At 29.0% G+C, this 17621-nt stretch overlaps 1 protein-coding gene across 1 annotated transcript; it reads right to left on the bottom strand.

Moving 5' to 3' along the window:
- Positions 1-1453: 1453 nt before the first annotated feature.
- On the bottom strand, positions 1454-16694 carry LOC107452049 (uncharacterized). The gene is made up of 6 exons (XM_016068330.5): positions 16336-16694; positions 14333-14483; positions 7572-7587; positions 4825-4938; positions 4425-4506; positions 1454-1729 (listed from the first exon to the last, which is right to left on the bottom strand). The coding sequence occupies exons 2-6, from the start codon at positions 14474-14476 to the stop codon at positions 1642-1644; spliced, it is 444 nt and encodes a 147-aa protein (XP_015923816.1). The 5' UTR covers positions 14477-14483; positions 16336-16694; the 3' UTR covers positions 1454-1641.
- Positions 16695-17621: the final 927 nt, after the last annotated feature.

Raw genomic sequence — 17621 nt, 5'->3', positions numbered from 1 at the left:
GTTATAGAAGACTAGTGGTATTATGGCAACTGTTTTGTTGTTTATACTTCTTTAGTTACACTTTCTTCAGAGTTCAAAAAAAGCTACTTTGTTTTGCCCACCCTTTAAGCTTGTATTTGAAGAATAAATAACACTTCATGGAATATTTCACTAATAGAAATAAAATTTAGTGAAATCAAATTATTTTAGATCATAACCATGTCAAGATATAATTTTGTCCTTCACCACTTATAGCCTAAAAAGACAATAACATAAGTTAAATTCTTTCTCCCATTAAAAGATTATTATTTGTAATCTGAATAGAATTTATTTTTGATTATATGAAAAGATTACAACTAAATTTTAAGTTAAAAATAATATAATTTTTTGACACATGTATTATTTTCTTTCTGTTTTTGAAAAAAAAGGCACATTTTATGTACACAAATTTAAAAAACACTTAACTCTTTTTAACCATGGTATATTGCAATAATAGCAAATTATTATAAAAGCTATGTTAAAAAAAACATTTCACCAATATATAAAACTACTTCTTACTATACATAATATATAAAAATCTAAAGATGGTGTTGCAATTTTCCATTGTTGTCCATGCATTTTTATTGGTGGATCCATTATGGTTATATCATGTGGTAGGATCCACTTTTTCCTCATTCATTTAAATATTGTTATGGTTGTCATCAGCATAAAATTAATAAAAGTCATACAGTTATTGTTTCTTTATAAATATTTTTGTATCCCTAATTTAAAGATATTTTCCTGTACTGCTATTATTATGCTTTAAATTCTAGAGTTTAAAACTAAGAGAATGAATGTAATTCTGCAGTACATTTTAAAGGAGGTGGTCTAATCTTATTAACCGTTTTATAATTATTATTTTTGTGCAAATAGCATTAGTATACTATTATGAATTACAGTAAAAGAGATCTGTTAAACGATTTAGAACTTAACGATCAGCTTCATGCAAAATGAAATGAAATCTGAAGCAGTATTTCATAGATCCGCCTATTTGGTAAGCGTAAATATTAAACTACAGTTGGGAACTCATCAAATTTGTTTGAACAATATAAATGTTATTTTAAAAAATTATTACTTAGAAAAATTACTTCTGTTCACCAATAGATTTCAATAAAAATAATAATATTTGGACGTGGGGAGTGGAGGCACAAGCGTGAGCAAACAGAATTCTTTTTAGTACATATATGTTAAGTGAATAATTTTAACTTTAGTAGAAAAACTGTTTTCTGCTAAGAAATAATTATTATAATTATTGCAAAATAATATTATAATCATTGCAAAATAATCATCAGGGTTGGTGAGCCTTAAGTATTTTAAATGAAGCAAAAGTAACAAATATGTTTTATATAGCTTGCTTATTATGGTTATTTTATCTATATTCATTCCAAGCTACAATTAAAAAACATATATAAATTTTACAACTGGACAACTTAACCACTCTTGTATGGTTGAGAAATTTTATTTCATCAAAATAAGAAATCCAAAGGATTACTAGAAATATAATTTATAAATTTAGTGAAAAACATAACAGATTGAAAGTGCAATCAAGTAAAATGGTAGAAACTCATATTTTAAAGATCACATATTTTTTTCAAAATTAAGTGAAGTTAGAAAACAAAAACATTATGTGACATCATTAAGCACTTTTATCTTTTTGTTAAGAGCTGTCATCTTCACCGTTTGCATAGTTTCATTTGCTCTTTTCAGTAATCTAAAAATAAAAAGATATTTCTTTGTGAGACAATACAATTATTTAATTCTATATTCATTAGAGAAATGATAAATTCCCTAATAATTAAAGCAGTAAAATTTACGCAACATTTGCTTCTAAATGATTTTGACAAACTACTACATTTAATAACTTCATTCATATTTACATTTACTTCAATAGGCTTTATTAATATTTGTTATATACTTAAGTATTGGCAAAATTTTAAAAACATGGTTACTTAGCTTAATTTAAATTACATCTTTATAAATATTGTGGAGAAAACCATAGTGGCTCCCAATGAGGCGATCTAGGTTCGATTCGAGCAATAGCTAGTCAATTCTAATTCCTCACCCGGCTTGCACCGACCACAATGCTGACGTAAATTATCCTAAGTGGTAGTCGCATCATGGGTTAGAGTCCCCTTGCCGTAAGGCTAACCGTGGAAGCATTTTGTGGCTTTTCTCTCCATGTAACGCAAATGTGGGTTAGTTCCATCAAAAAGTCCTCCGCAAAGGCAAATTTCCCCCAATACTTGATCCACGAGTTCCCTTGTCTTCTGGAATGGGTTCAAAATTGCAGGGCTATGGAGTTGAAATTAGTAGCCGTAAACCCTCAAGTGGGTTGGCTGTTCAACAATGGTTATATAAAAAAAAACTATTGTGGAGAGGTAGGTTTTAAGGTTCAAGGAACTCTGTTTAATGTCAAAATACAACTGTAATTAATTTAATTTTGAGACTGCATTTTTATTTCTTGATAACTATTTAACCATTTTCAACTAACAGAATCAGAATAAAAAGTTATATAGCTTATTTTCCAAAATATTTTTATTATTAATAGATGACACAAAAATAATTAATGAAGATCTGACAAAAACTAAAAACATCAACTTTTTAGCTCATGCGTAACTACTGGAAATATATATTGCAGTATGCACATATTTTGAAATCTAAAGGTCTGGTTTCAAGGGACAAGCGCCTTATCTGGGCGTCAGCGAAAAAATTACGTACGCCCAAAAAAATACTTTTTTGTTAGCTCAGCGTGAGCAGTCGGTCCAACGCAGATGTTATCTCTCATTGCACATGCGTTAATAACGTAAACAAATATTTATTTTGAATTTGTATTGATTTTGTTATTGTGGACCAGTGTTTTAGAGAATAAATAATGACTTTGTTCAAGAAAAAACATATTATAGCCGAGCTAAATGAAGAGTGCTATGTTTAATGAAGAAGCTATGTTTAATGTGAAAATCAAAATCTTGGCTGGTTTCAATGTGCTATTGGATGTTGTCCGCCATTACTTCTGTGGTTAACGTCACGTTGTAATGCAGCTAAGTTGGACGGCAATTGTAGTTCAAGATGAGCGTTCGATGACGTATACTATCAAAGTCACAAATGGACCAATCAGAGGTTAGCGCTGATTTCCAGCTGACGGTGTCCTGTCCTAAGAAACCAGGCCATAAGGAAATAATGACTTGAAATGAAGGTTACAACATTGTAATTGATATTTTTCAATAATTTCTATTGAGATATGAAGATAGTGAAATTAGTAAACTGGTACAGTTTACATTTAGGGTAAGAGTCACTGTGTATACAGTACAAAATTATATTAAAAATTGTAGTTTCTCTTTAAAACCCAAGAGTTTTTATGTAGTTAATAATTTTCTGTGCTGCTGGGGCCAAGTTCATAAAAGTATAATGGCTTGCTTGTACATAATTTTATGCTAATCTATATTTTATTTAGGACAAATTAAAAGTTCATCTACTTATTTCAGAGCAGATTCTCATCTATCAGGGTTCCCACTCAATTACAGAAAAAAAATTCCCTGACTTTTCCAGGTATACCAGGTAAATTTCAATAAAAATTGAGACCATATTTTCATCAGGAAACTTCTTTTATTTGTCATTAGGAGTGTATTATGAAGGGGAATTCTTTTATTATGTGAAATATTAGATTTTCGGTGTAAAATGATATTAAATGAGGAAAGGAACATTTCTGTTTGACTAAAATGAGAACCTCTAACAACAAATAATTGTAATAGATATTAGAATTATTTAACTCTAATCACAATAACTGATTACTGTTACTGACAATTTTAAGACTGGTTACTTTCCAGGTATGATATAAGAATATTCCAGGTTTTTGAAAGAAAAAATTGCATCTTTCCATGATTCTCGGGGTTAAAATAAAACTCCCTGACAATTCCAAGTTTTCCCTGACCCGTGGGAACCCTGTCTATTGAAAGGTGTCATTCAGACCAATGGCCCTATAAACTACTTGAGAACTTTAAAAAGGGAAATACTTGGACTATCCCTAGTATAACCCTGATTTAGACTTTTCAGACTACTATTTATTTGGCCTACCTCCATGAGTAGTGTTTTCCTACACTAGAAAAAACACAACAAACTATATTTCACAGGTTAAGAAGCCTGGTGCTATTTTTATTTTAAAAAATAGGGATTTTTTGGTCGCAATAAATCTTTAGAAAGATATTGTTTCTTTTAAAGCAATTCAATAATAGGATTTGTAAAAATATAATAAATTTTCATTTATTTATTTCTGTAAAATTTAATTATAAGTATATGTTTAACACCTTTGCCAAAATCACAATACACAGTACTTTTTTTTTTTAAAGAAATATAAGTTAACTGTTAATAGTGTCTTAAAGAGATTAAAAATACAAATAGTGATTGATTACTTTTCTTGTTCTTCAATATCATTCTTCAAAGCAATAATTTTTCTTTTGATCATACGATTATCTTTAATGGTTTGGAGGGCCTCTGGAAAGAGATATGATGATGAAGTTAGTACATTATATTTAGATATAGAAGAAAATTGTACCATTAAACAAATCATTAACTTTAAAATATGTTTTTGAAAAATGCATTATATGCAAGAGCATATCCTATATAATATGCTTACACAGAATTTAAGATATATATACATATATTCAATAAGTTGAAATAATTTTGAAACAAATAGCATTTTTACAAGTTAAGAAAAAAGTTCCTATTAGTTATAAAAAAAAATATTATGCGTAAAATGTAAAATAAACAATATAATACTACTAAAGGGTAGTGGAAAAATCATTTCAATACCAGTCTCGGAATCTTGAGCCAAAAGTTGTGCTTCAATTACTTTATTCTCTAATGCATTAAGTAGTAGTTCAATTTCATTTGATTCTTGACAACAGATATCAATGTTCTTTTTACCTAAATTTACAAAATGCCATGAGAAAAATTATAATTTTTTAGACACTCAAAACTTATTAAGAATTGTTTAAATTATTATTATTAATTTAAACAATCTTAATTTAGCATACTACAATAATTTATTACAGTCAGAAACAGGCATGTAACGAATATTCGGCCACTATTTGGTATTCAGCCCATTCTCTGAATATTTGGTTCGCCGAATGTTCGTCCAAGCATTATTTGGAAACGTATTTTTTGACAAAGGTTTTTTGAAGAGTTTTAATAGATTAAATAAAAAATAATCTAAAACAGTATTTTTATTATACATTATCTGATAGAGGTTTTACACCTATTTGTTAAGTTTTAAAATTCATGTGCTTGCAAATTTATGTTCTAGAAGACAAACGGAAAAGCAAAATTTCAAGAAATGAAGCTAGATTATTTTATACTGAACCACATGTTTTGTACTGCTGATTTTTTCAATTATATTTAGGCGTACATATATAACATATTATATTCAACACCTTTGTTTTAAAAATTGAGAATGCTTTTTTTTTTATTTGGTTTTATTATACACTGGCATTTTAATGGAACATTTTATGCTATATTTTATTCTTTTATTGTTACTTTTTTTCTATACAGAAACAAAAAAGCTGTGATTTTCAAGGTTTAAGTTATATTTTAAAGAATAAGAATCTTTTTCACCGTTTCTCTTTATTTTAATTTTCTATAATTAGTGATTTTATTATGACACAACATTTTTTAAAGAGGGTTTGTAATGAACATTATTCTCTTATTATCACTTTTTTCTAAAACCCTGACAATGTTAAAAAAATCCATGGAGATGTTTAGCGTTAAATTTTCTTTTAAAAAATTAAGATTGAATTTTGTTTTGGTTTCAATCTAACTTTATTTTAAAAAAAAAAAAAAAAAAACTTTTGATTCTTATCAACACTTTTTTGTTGTTGACGTATTTACAATTAAAAGGGTTTCTATTAGACTTAATTCTTTTATCTTCACTTTTTCTTGAAAATGCAGTATAATTGGAAAACTGAGATGCTCAAGGCTTAAAATTTTCTTTCGAAAATTAAGATTGATATTTATTTTTTCTGTTTTACTTTTGAATATAATCTTTTGATTTTGTGTAATTTTTATTATAGCACAGTATTTTTAAAAGCGTTTCTGATAACACATTTTATGTATGCTTTTTTGGAGAAATATTGCATTTAGCTTACAAGCTTAATTTTTTTTCTTTTTGCTATTTCTCTTTTTCTTTTTAACTTAACAATTTTTTTTAACAGCTATTTGTTAGTTTTTATTCAGCTTAAATATTTCTAATAAATAACTATTACATTCCCCCCCTCCCCTTTTATCCTCCAAAAATAATACAGCTAAGTTTATATTAATTTTCAATAATGACAAAACTTATTTAGATATAAAAAAAGAATATTTATTAATTATTATTATTATTATTTTTCTTTTTTTAATTTTGCTATTTTGGCCGTCAAATACCAGGTATTTAGCTGATTTTTCTTGGCCGAATATTCGGCCAAATTACTATTCATTACATACCTAGTCAAAAATATAAACTTAATACTTTAATATTTCTAGATCTAGGCTGAAATATTTGTATGTAATTTTATATTTTATGAGCTTTAAAAACAATAAACATATTGTTAGTTAGTAGAAAGTTTATTAATTATTGAATACTAATTTTTGTTTGAAGAACCAACAATTTTATAATTGTATATTTTTTTGTAGCACTAGTCTCATAAACAAAATAAAAAATGCCCTTTCTTAATAGTACATGTCTAGAAGATTTTATGATTTATTATTCTTTTTGTCAGAGGCAAGAGAGAGAGCAGAATTATATAGTTTTCTCAAATTGACAAATAATATTTGCTTAACAATTTCATTTACATAATTTGTTTTTTGAAAATGTGTACTAAAAAGAGAAATAATCACAATAATTGTTTAATTGACTTCCAACCTGTTAACAATTAAAATTGTAAATTTATTTTAATTGTAATTTTAAACATAATTACAGCAAATCAAACATTTAGCATTTCTATCTTAAAATTGATGTATCAATTTTGCAGTTAATGATGATCATCTTGAATGTTGCTGTTCATGATAATCCCCTTGTTATTTTGTAGTTGATGTTAATTTAAGAAGAGAAGTTTGTTTAAATTTTTTATAAGACATTTCTTGAAAGAGAACTTTAAAAAAAAATTATTATGAATGTTAATTAAAAAAATAAACTATTAAGGATTATTGCTGTTTTTAGAAAAAATGCATTCTAAAGGGGCCAATGTAATGCATCTTGTGCCATTTTTGCATTCCTTTTTACTAGAATTTCAGAAAATAAGCACTATATGTATTAAAAATATGAACTAGTTAAAATAATCATCACAGAAAAATGTTTTTACACAAATATAAGTGGTAAAAATGTAAGGGAATAAAATTTTAAAAAAAGAAGTTGTTTTTCCAATGTTCACTGTTGGGTTATATTAAGCAAAATAAATTATTTGTGTCCTAACTTGTGTCAAGATTTTGTAAAAATTACTATGTATCACACACAAACACAATTTTAAGAAAAATCAAATATACTAATGCTATGAGCAATTTTGAAAACATTTCCAATTACTTACCAGCTATGAGTCTTCTCTGAAAAGAGAAAAAAAAAAAAAGATTTTAATAACCAATAACAATGCAAAGAATTCAACAATAAACCTAGTCTAACAAATTAGTCTTAAAAAACTAACTAATGTAAGAAAAAGAAAGCATATTTAAAAGAAAAAATAAACATAAGAAAAATAATTAAATTAATTCAGTTGATTGAATGTGCAGTGCAATGATACAAGAGTTATATGTAGCTATGTTGTGTCAAATTTAGGGTAAAGCAAAACCTGATATAATATTAACGTAATCAATTGGAAATTATATCTAACATAAAAAGAAACAGTCAAGGAATGCATAGAATCATTTTAAAAAAGTCCCGAGGTGAAACAAATTAATCAAATCAAATCTGATATCATGTAAGAATATATAAATATATTGATAAAAAGTGAACCTACATTTCCTTTAGAGACAAAGAAAATTTATTTATATATTTGGCTTTTACAAGCACAGAGTTACCTATTTTACAATATATTTTTAATTTAGAGAATTATTATTTATAAGAAGAGAGAAAATAAATTTATTTATTCGTAAATTAGATTTTGTTTTTAAATTTTATAAAAATAACGTTCTCTTTTAAAAAATATTAACAAATTATCAATTTTTCTCCTAACATGAGAATCGCCAAATTTATTACCAGTAGAAATTTTATACACATTATTTTATTTTATAACCGTTGTTCCACAGCCGATCCAATTTTTTCGGGTTTACGATTACTAATGTTCAACTCCACAGTAGGACTGGGCTTTATACCGATGTAAGACAATATATCGATTTAACTCCAACATCGTAATACCGATTTACCCATTTCATCTTCAACAAAATTCCGGAGTGAGCATTTCGACTCTACTAAATCGATTTATTCATGACAGCAAACGCTAAATCGATGTTGCTCTCTCCGATGTAGTGAAACACCGGTTTAATCATTGCGAGAATGTACAGAACAGAGTCCGATCTGCCGTAGCGTAAGGGAAAGATTCAAGGTCAACTATCAACTCATTCTCTTGGTAACACGTGCGCTCAACTTCTTTGGCTATTTGCCAAAATCACATCTGGTGCAGGGGTTGGTATAGTTAAATCAGAATGGGCCATTGAATCTCTTCATTCAAAACTAATTCACTAGGTTATATCGATATTTGGCGGTTGAAAAAAAACTCCGATATAGCAGGGATCGGTGCAATTAAATCTCCTCATTCAGATCGATATAGCAGGGATCGGTGCGGTTGAATCTCCTCATTCAGATTTCAAGTTTATATCGATATTTGCGGAGGATTTTTTACCACCAAGTGTATGTGATTGTCTTCTCTTTAGAATTCCGATTTTAGGATATCTTGCTCGTGCAGGAGGGAAAATTTACATCTTCAATTTTACATATCCTGATTTCTGAAATAGGTAACTGTTATATTTTTTCTCCTCTTTTGCATTGAGAATTTTGTTTTTAAACTAATCATTTCAAACTATTTAAAGAAATTTCTTACAAATATAGCGTTAAAAAATTAATATTTTTCAAATATTATATATAAAATCCTTATTAAAAATATTTATTATCTAATTGAGATATTTATCTTTTATGGCACATGAAATCATTATCTTTTATGGCTCGCACTAACTGAAAACGCAAAATAAAATTGGTGTTTTGATTTACTTAAAATAAATTGTTAAAAAATATTTAGTGACTTGTCCGGAAGGAGTTAACGAGTTTCACCTTTCGAATTAAACTCTTCTTGTGATGTTTTTATTTATTATCATTTTGCAGTGTCTCGCGTGTGTATTATAAAATTTAGAGATTTGTCTTTTTTAAGGCACATGCATTGTGGAGTTTCTTACCGTAATATCTTTAAATATCTTACCGGGTTTTCTTTCAGCGTGTATGTTACATTAATTCTTTCCGTACCGTTCGGTTTCTGTTTGCTCGCGCTAACTGAAGTCGCTAAATAAAATTGGTGTTTTGTTTTAATTGGAATAAATTGTAAAAAAATGTTTAGGAAATTTACTAATTTTATCTTTTGTAACTGCCTTTTTTTGTGATCTTTTTATTTATTATTATTCTTTTTTGTTAATTTCTTGCGTATTTATTATAAATGTTGGGAGATTTATCTTTTTATGGCGCATTACGGGGCTATTTCCGTATCGTTCGGTATGCATGCGCAGTTAAAAGATTTCACCTTTCGAATAAAACGTGTATCGTGATTTTTTTTTTTTTTAAATTTATTATTTTTTTTTGTATTTTCTCGCGTGCATAATGTTAAGTTTAGAGATTTATCTTTTTAAGGCATGTGCATTACTGGTCTATTTTCGTATTGTTCGGTACCTGTTTTCTTGCGTCAACTGAAGTTGCAGTTTTGTTTTACTTGGAATCAATTGTAAAAAAATATTGAAAGGGGAAGTTAACGATTTTTAACTTTCAAATTAGCCTTTTTTTGTGGTGTTGTTTTTATTTAGTTTCTTGCGTGCTGCTGCCGGAAGTCACCGATGCTTAGCGATTACTTTGGTGCTGATATGGAAAATCTTACCTTAAACGTATTTTACTAAAAAATTAAGCCCCGCAGAGGACTGATCGTTAAGACAAGGTTCCCAGCAGATCACCAAAGTCAAGCATCACTGTTTACGGTCAGTGTGCAGGTGGGTGACCACTTCGATCAGTCTGCATAGGGACCGAGGGTGTGCGGTATTGGTCCTCGTTAAACTGTGCTACCGTAAAGTGCTCGCCTTTGCGCGCAGGTCGTCGGGCTACCGAAGCGGGGGTGCCATCCCCTCTACAGAGGGTCAAAATTGTGATGGCATGTCTTCGGATCATCCTACGGGATGTTTCCCAGACCGTCGCCAATAGCCCATTGTGCAGCTCTAGTGCGACGTAAATTAACAACAACAATAACAACTAAAAAATTAAATTTGGAATAAAAGGAAATTGCATCTTATTACTGATATACTTCTTTTTTGTCATTGCCGGGAAGGGGGGGGTGAATCTATCACTAAATCTATTAACTTCATTAAATTTTAAATTCTGTGTCCCAAACATATAATTGCTGTTTTGGTAACTAGAGAAAATTGCATCTTCCTTTTACAGAAAAAATCATTTAGTTGAAACAAACAGATAGCAATGAACATAAGTATAAAAAAAAAATGTTTATATTTTCGTGAAAATACATGCTATTTCTGTTGAAATTCATCCAAACTTTTTTTTATCAAAGCTATAACATGTTGTAAAAGTTAAAAACATTTACAGTTTTTGATTATACTGGTTGTTTAAAAATTTTTTTTTCCTTTTTTTCGTCGTTGGAGATGCTGAATACTAAATAAAATCTTTATTATTATGATTAAAATTACTTTGGAAATAATAAAAAGTCTGAATTCCATTTAAAGTTCTCCAGCACTATATTCCTGATACTTTTAAAAATTGTCCACTTAGTACAAATTATAAATAGTAATACACTTTATAAAATCAAGTAAGATAGTTTGATTCATTGCTCAGAAAAAAATATGAATTTCAAATTTTCAATATATATATATATATATATATATATATATATATATTTTAACAGCAAACTTTCAAAAGTGACTTTTTACAGAGTATATTTTTTATTAAAGTAAAAAAATTATGATAGGAATGGGAAATTTCCAGGTGCAATCTAAAAACTAGGGCGCAGGCATGATGATGAATTTTAAACTAGTCTTAGTTCATTTAAGCATATTTTCAATAAAAATATTAATGTATAGTTATTTATATATGTACAGAGAAAGTGAAAGTTTTTACTTTTTTTACTAATAAAATAAATGCAAAAGAAAAAGGTAAACAATATTCTCCAATACCTTTAGTGAAAAGTTACAGAGTAAAATTAGTAAATTGTAGTATTTAAATAAGCTTTTGAATATCTGCAAAAAATTATTCATAATCAGAACAACTTTGTCAAAATTTCTGTGGACTAGGAGTTGACTGTAAGTGAGTTAAAAAAAAAAAAAAAAAACAATACATTTGAATAGAGGAAGGGGTACTGTGGATTTATTTCTTAGTTTTGTCGTTTAGATTGTTAAATCGATATAACCTAATATCGCGATATAAAAGGGTTGATTATATCGATTTAAGAAATCTCTATATCGTCCAGCCCTACTCCACAGTCTTGTAATTTTGCACCCTACCCTGTCAAGAAGACAACAGAACTCCTGAATCAAGTATTGGGAGAAATTTGCCTTCAAGAAGGACTTTTTGATGGAACTAACCTGCATTTACATCACATGAGAGGAAAACCTCCCACAGTTAGCCTGATGATAAGGGTACTCTAACCCATGGTCTGTCTACCACTAAGGATATTTTACATCAGCATTGTGTTCAGTACAATCGGGATGCAGAATTCGCATCGATCAGCCATTGCTGGGATTCAAACCCGGTCACCTCATTGGAAGACAGGCGCTCGATCACCTAGGCCATCACAGCTCTATATATATTATTGTCATTTTCATGAAAAGAAATAATGCTACGAAGATGCCCTTAATCAGTGTTAGCGTTTGATACCCTAAAAGTTTTTAGAAGGGCGGCCCGCCTCGCTTGCCCATTGATCCCTATAAATGCACCCTCCTTGCCTTTTTGCAAAAATAAGCCAACCGTCACCTTAAAAACACTGCCTTTTTATTTTATTTTTTCAAGAAAAGGTTGTTTTCTTAACCACCTGTCTCAATGAAAAGTTCACTTCTGATTTATTTAGTGATTGATAATTATTTAACTTTAATTTGATTTCTTCATTTTAGCAAGATTTTCTTTATGTTGTCAAGCTATAAAGTTAAAACTTGCATGATATTTGGGCCCAGAGATATTCACATCTTATATTTAAGGGGGAATAGTAATGATTTTTTTAGAGGTTTTAAATTTTACCATTATTTATTTATTTTTTTAAAAAAAATAAATACCTTTTACTTAAAAATGAACCTTGAAATGTTTATTTTCTCATAATTTTTAGTTCATAAACACAGAGATTGTCTTTTAGCTTGCTTTTAATTATCACTAAAAAGCTTTAAATTTTTCTGTTACCTTGAGAATGAGGAAGAATCGTTTTTTGAAATATACACATAAAATAAGACGGTAATCTAAAAATTGTGGATTGAATTCAGTTATTACATAATATTACATATTTTGAAAAATTTTAATGGTGGTGAGTGCCCTTTAAAAACTCAAAGTCCATTTTTCTACGAGGAAGCACCCTGCCTATTTTTATTTGTAGGGAGAACTCTGCTTGATATATAATAGATAATGAAATACTAAAGCTTACATTAAATAATTTTTTAATAATATATAAGTTTAAATTATAAGCTGCTAATGTAATAATATATTCCTTTGAAAAGTTTCCTTAATCTCATGTGTAATTTATAAAGTTTTATGATAAATTAATCCAATAATTAATCCTTTTACCTATAATTTGAAAAGCAAATTTTCAATAGCATGACAGAACAATATGAATCATGTAGCAAAAGTAAAGACTCAAATTGGTGAATCTTAATACAGTCTTGATCATCCATATACATATAGTAAATCTTATGACTATAAATTTTTATATATAGCATGGAACAGCAATAACACAATTTACACTAATTTGTTAATGTTGCAGTATTTATAAGAAAAGGTATAATTTCTATTTCTGATATAAAAGCTATTTATTTCTTGATTTTAAAGTATTATATTACTAAATGTGGCTAAAAATTCAACAATATTGATTTTTTTTCTGATATAATAAATCCTGGCACGACATTTGAACTACATAAACTAACTAGGAGGATGAGGTAGGGCACACCATAAAGAATGTGTATAACATAGCAACCCATGACCAAAAAGCTGCTAGATTCTCCTTCCTATTATGAACCAGCTGTTTACACACAGTTGAGTCGACACTCTTACATCTTCTTAACAAATTAGAAGACTCAAAATTAAGATCAGGGTGCATAGCCAAATTTTTCAACAAAAAATAAGCACCTTTAAAGTACTTTTCAAGCATTCAAAAAATATTTTTGAGCACTATATACATTAGGAAAATGCAAAATAATTTTCAAAGACTTTACATGATCATGAGAAAATAACTTGTTTCTGACAAAGAACTCCTTTCTTGATTATATTAGCCACCATAAAAAATTAGAGATTTTCGGTTTGATTTCAGAGAGTGGATAAGGAAGCCTGAAATTGAAGTTGGCTTGCAAAATGGAGCAAAGTTGCAGATGAGAGTGCAAGAATCTCACCGAACCCAACTCAGTAGACGCACATGCGGACTTGTAAATATTTCATCAAGCACATAACATGATTGACGCTTTTGTACGCTAAGGACCGACGGCACGCCGAGATCGATTGTGGTTGAATGAATTGTAAAAATGTTGAATAGGGCAATGTGAAAATTACACTTCTGTATAGTACAAAGCAAAAATCGACATGGTAACGAAGAAAAAAAATCATTTTCGAAAAGTGGAAATTAAGCACTTTTTAAAAACATCCAATGAAAAAAGCACCTTTAAGGGCTTTTAAAAAACGAAAATAAGCCCCTTTAAGAACTTTATAAAAATGCTATGCACCATGACAATGATATTCTGCGACAATCTCGGATGTCAAAAATGACAATTTAGATTATGGGTAACTAAGTAATTGCCAATCCTTATAATGTACTTTACCTTTCTTTCAAGCTTATACCTGAATTTCACAGATATCGATCCATAATTTTTTTCTTTCAAAAATAAAAAATTCCTGCTGCTACATACATACCTGCATAGAAAGTAAAAGACGTTCATATTCATCAGTGTAAGCCTTCAAGGCAGCTTTCATAAGAGCTATCTTCTCTTCATCCTCACTCAGAATCAAAACAGGATGAAAATTGTCATTTCTTTCATGATTTCTTTCAATGTCCATGTTTCTTCTGTAATAAAAATAGTATTACCAAAATTTCTTAAGAAATCTTAATTATTATTATAAAAGTGGTATTGAAATAAAAAGTGGAGAGGTTTATATACTTTATAAATCATTATATCACTATATTTTACCATTTTTAAAAGCATTTTTCCATTTCATTCTATAATACATTTTTCAATAGAATCCTGATTCTGCCAACTGCAATCACATCAGTGCCACTGTCCAGATTTTGCACTTGCAATGAAAAGCCTAAATAGTTGCCCAGGAAGGAAGATATGATTGATCAGTTTAGGCCAAAACCCAGCATTGCAATGTGCAAAACTAAAAGGACAAAAAAAAAGCAATTGTGATCACTTTATTACGATCACTGGTTACCCATAGGTCAAATGCTTTTTTTTTCTGGTTTAACTCCGATAAACGCCACAACATTTCAAATTGTGGTTTGCTAAAACTATCTCAATGGATGTTTGTTGTCGGATTGGTTTTCATACCCTGCCAATGTACGTGTTTCAAGACGTCACAAAATACTTTTTCTTCTTCAGTATTCAAATTTATATTGAAATCACCATCAAGACAGTAATTATAAGTTATAAAAATACTTTATAAAAAGAATATAAAAATACTTTAAATCATTATTATGTAAATACATTACTGCTGGTGAAAATAAAAAGAAAGAAAGAATTCTAAAGAAATTATCAAACAGCAGCAGTCCTCATAGCAAAGCATGCAATGACGATGCATGTGCATTGTTTACTATTACACTTGAACACAGTTAAAAAGTGTGATGACATCCAAAATCCACTCCATGAAACCCAAACCATGACCCATTTGCCAATTGGGAAAAGTTTGCACAGAATAGACAAAATCTAAAAGTAAAACGTGGCCATAGTGTAGATTGCAAAATTTCTTACACCTTGGCAATTGCATTTGAGAAATAGTTATTTATAAGGAAAGATAAATCTCCCCTTAGAGTTTGCTCCATTCAGTGATTGTTTTTTTTTTTATTTTTAATACTTTATATGCGACTATCTGACAATTGCCCAAACTTGGCAATTATTATTTTAGTACAGTGTCCAACTCAGATAACCTTTATTTATGCAAAAAGAAACTCACAATTTCATAAAAATACATTCGCAATTTTTGATAATACATAGATAATGTTTAACATTCTAAAGATTAATAATTTCTAAAATAAATATCTAACTTAAGAGCTGTAACGCAACTATTTTATTTAGCTTTAAAATTGTAATTTAAAGAAATGAGTAAGCAGCATATAAATGACATCCATATCGTGATCTGCTGCGCCAACTACAATCGCCAAGTTGTCAAACAAATTTTAAACTTGCAAATTAAAAAAAAAAAAAAAAAAACATGTAGATGTTGCCCCAGGGTGGTTATGACTTTCGAGCTGGTCCCTTTCTGTGATGTTTCTTTTTTTCTTTTTTTTTCAGTTTCTCGCGAGCCGCTGCTCGGAAGTTTCGCAGACTTGGCGATTATTCTGCCACAGATCAGGATACAGAAATCTCCCCCAAGTTAGGTCCGCGTGTTCGATATGACTGAATAAAAATTTCATAATATGAATAATTTAAAAATCGTTTCTGACTTTGAAGACATTTCTCTTTTTCAGTTGATTGACACACCATAGTTCCAAACTTTTATGTAGGATTTTTTTTGACACTTTTTAATTTTACCAATTAACTATCATATTACACTTATTTTTCATTATATTACAGCTATTTTCTTCAGACTCTATCTAAATATGAAAGAAAGTTTTAAGTATTTATTTTTATAATTAGAATCCATCAAATTTCATTAGAAGAAAAAAAAAAGAACAAAAATAAAATGTCAGGAAATCATACAATGCAGTTAAAAGTAGTTATTTTCACGTTCACGACATTGAATAAAATTTTTTCACAGCAGCCAACCAGTAGTAAACTAGCATCTAACTAGTAGTAAAATAAAGTTAATAAAGCTTGAAAATAATTATTGCTTAAACCAAAGCAAAGAGTTAGTTTTATAAAAAAAATTTAGTATGTATAGATTTTAGGGTTTTGTTTATTGAGAAATATTAAAGATTGTTGCCAAAAACGGAATTTAAATTTCATCATTAATGCTTATTTCTGTAATGTCAAAGTACCTAGGTATCTAATTAAACAAGATTAGTCTTAGCAGCCGGTTTACTAATGCAAAAAATCCTACAAATCGTTGTCGCTGCGGGACTTGGGAGAGTCGCGTCAGACGCCAGCTGAATTTTGTGCGGAATTTGATAAATCAGTCGAAAAGTCATTGCGTTATACTGTTATTTTAGTTAGCACTATTTATCATATTTATATTTATAGGAAGGAAAACTTATTTACTCTCTTCTATTCTGCCGTCCCTAATAAATCATAATTTGCCCCATTGATAAGAATAAAGATGGTTCGAAAGTTCTCAATCAGTGGCCCCCATCAGGGGGGAAGGTGGGCGCACGATGCGCCCTCTTAAAAGAAGCATCGCAATGTATCATAGAATCAAGATGTTTTAGTTTGGATAATTGTGTATTGAATGTTAGTAAAAGATATAATTTTGATTGTGAAAAATAATTTTCTTCTGTTTGATGTCTTTTTTTTGTGTCATACATTAAAAAAAAGTTACTCTTATCTATATATGTGCGGGTGTATTTCGGTTTATATACGTATCGTAAGTTGCGTTTGCTCAATAAGGGATTTAAAAAATATCCCTTTTTTCTGAACCAAACGTCATTACCGAAGCTGCCTTCTCAAACTTCTTTTATTCTTAATAGTTTCTAGAGCATTGACAACTGAATGTCCGAGTTAAGGAGCTTGAAACTTCTGCCTCAAGTTAGATTTTTTTTAAAATTCCAACTTAGTTACTCAATTTTAAGTATCCTTGATTGATTATAACAAATTGTTTTATTATTCTCTTCAGTCACTTTGTTCAATACTCGAGCCCATTATGTTTCTATCGGTATTCGAACCTGCTATTAACTGTTGTTTTCAAAAATTAGTCTTCTGATACATACTCGAACCTGCAATTAGTTTAGTTATCAAAGCTAGTCTCTAATTCATCAATCGTGCCCATTAACAACATTATTATTCCAGCACTCGAATCTTTTATCAATTGATCACTTTTCAAATGCAGTCTC

The sequence above is a fragment of the Parasteatoda tepidariorum genome, chromosome 2 (assembly GCF_982258835.1).
Source record: "Parasteatoda tepidariorum strain Cologne lab strain chromosome 2, Ptep-v5.0, whole genome shotgun sequence".
NCBI classification, from domain to species: Eukaryota; Metazoa; Arthropoda; class Arachnida; order Araneae; family Theridiidae; genus Parasteatoda; species Parasteatoda tepidariorum.
The sequence above is the reverse complement of the archived record's forward strand: the minus strand, read 5'-3'. Positions and strand labels throughout refer to the sequence as shown.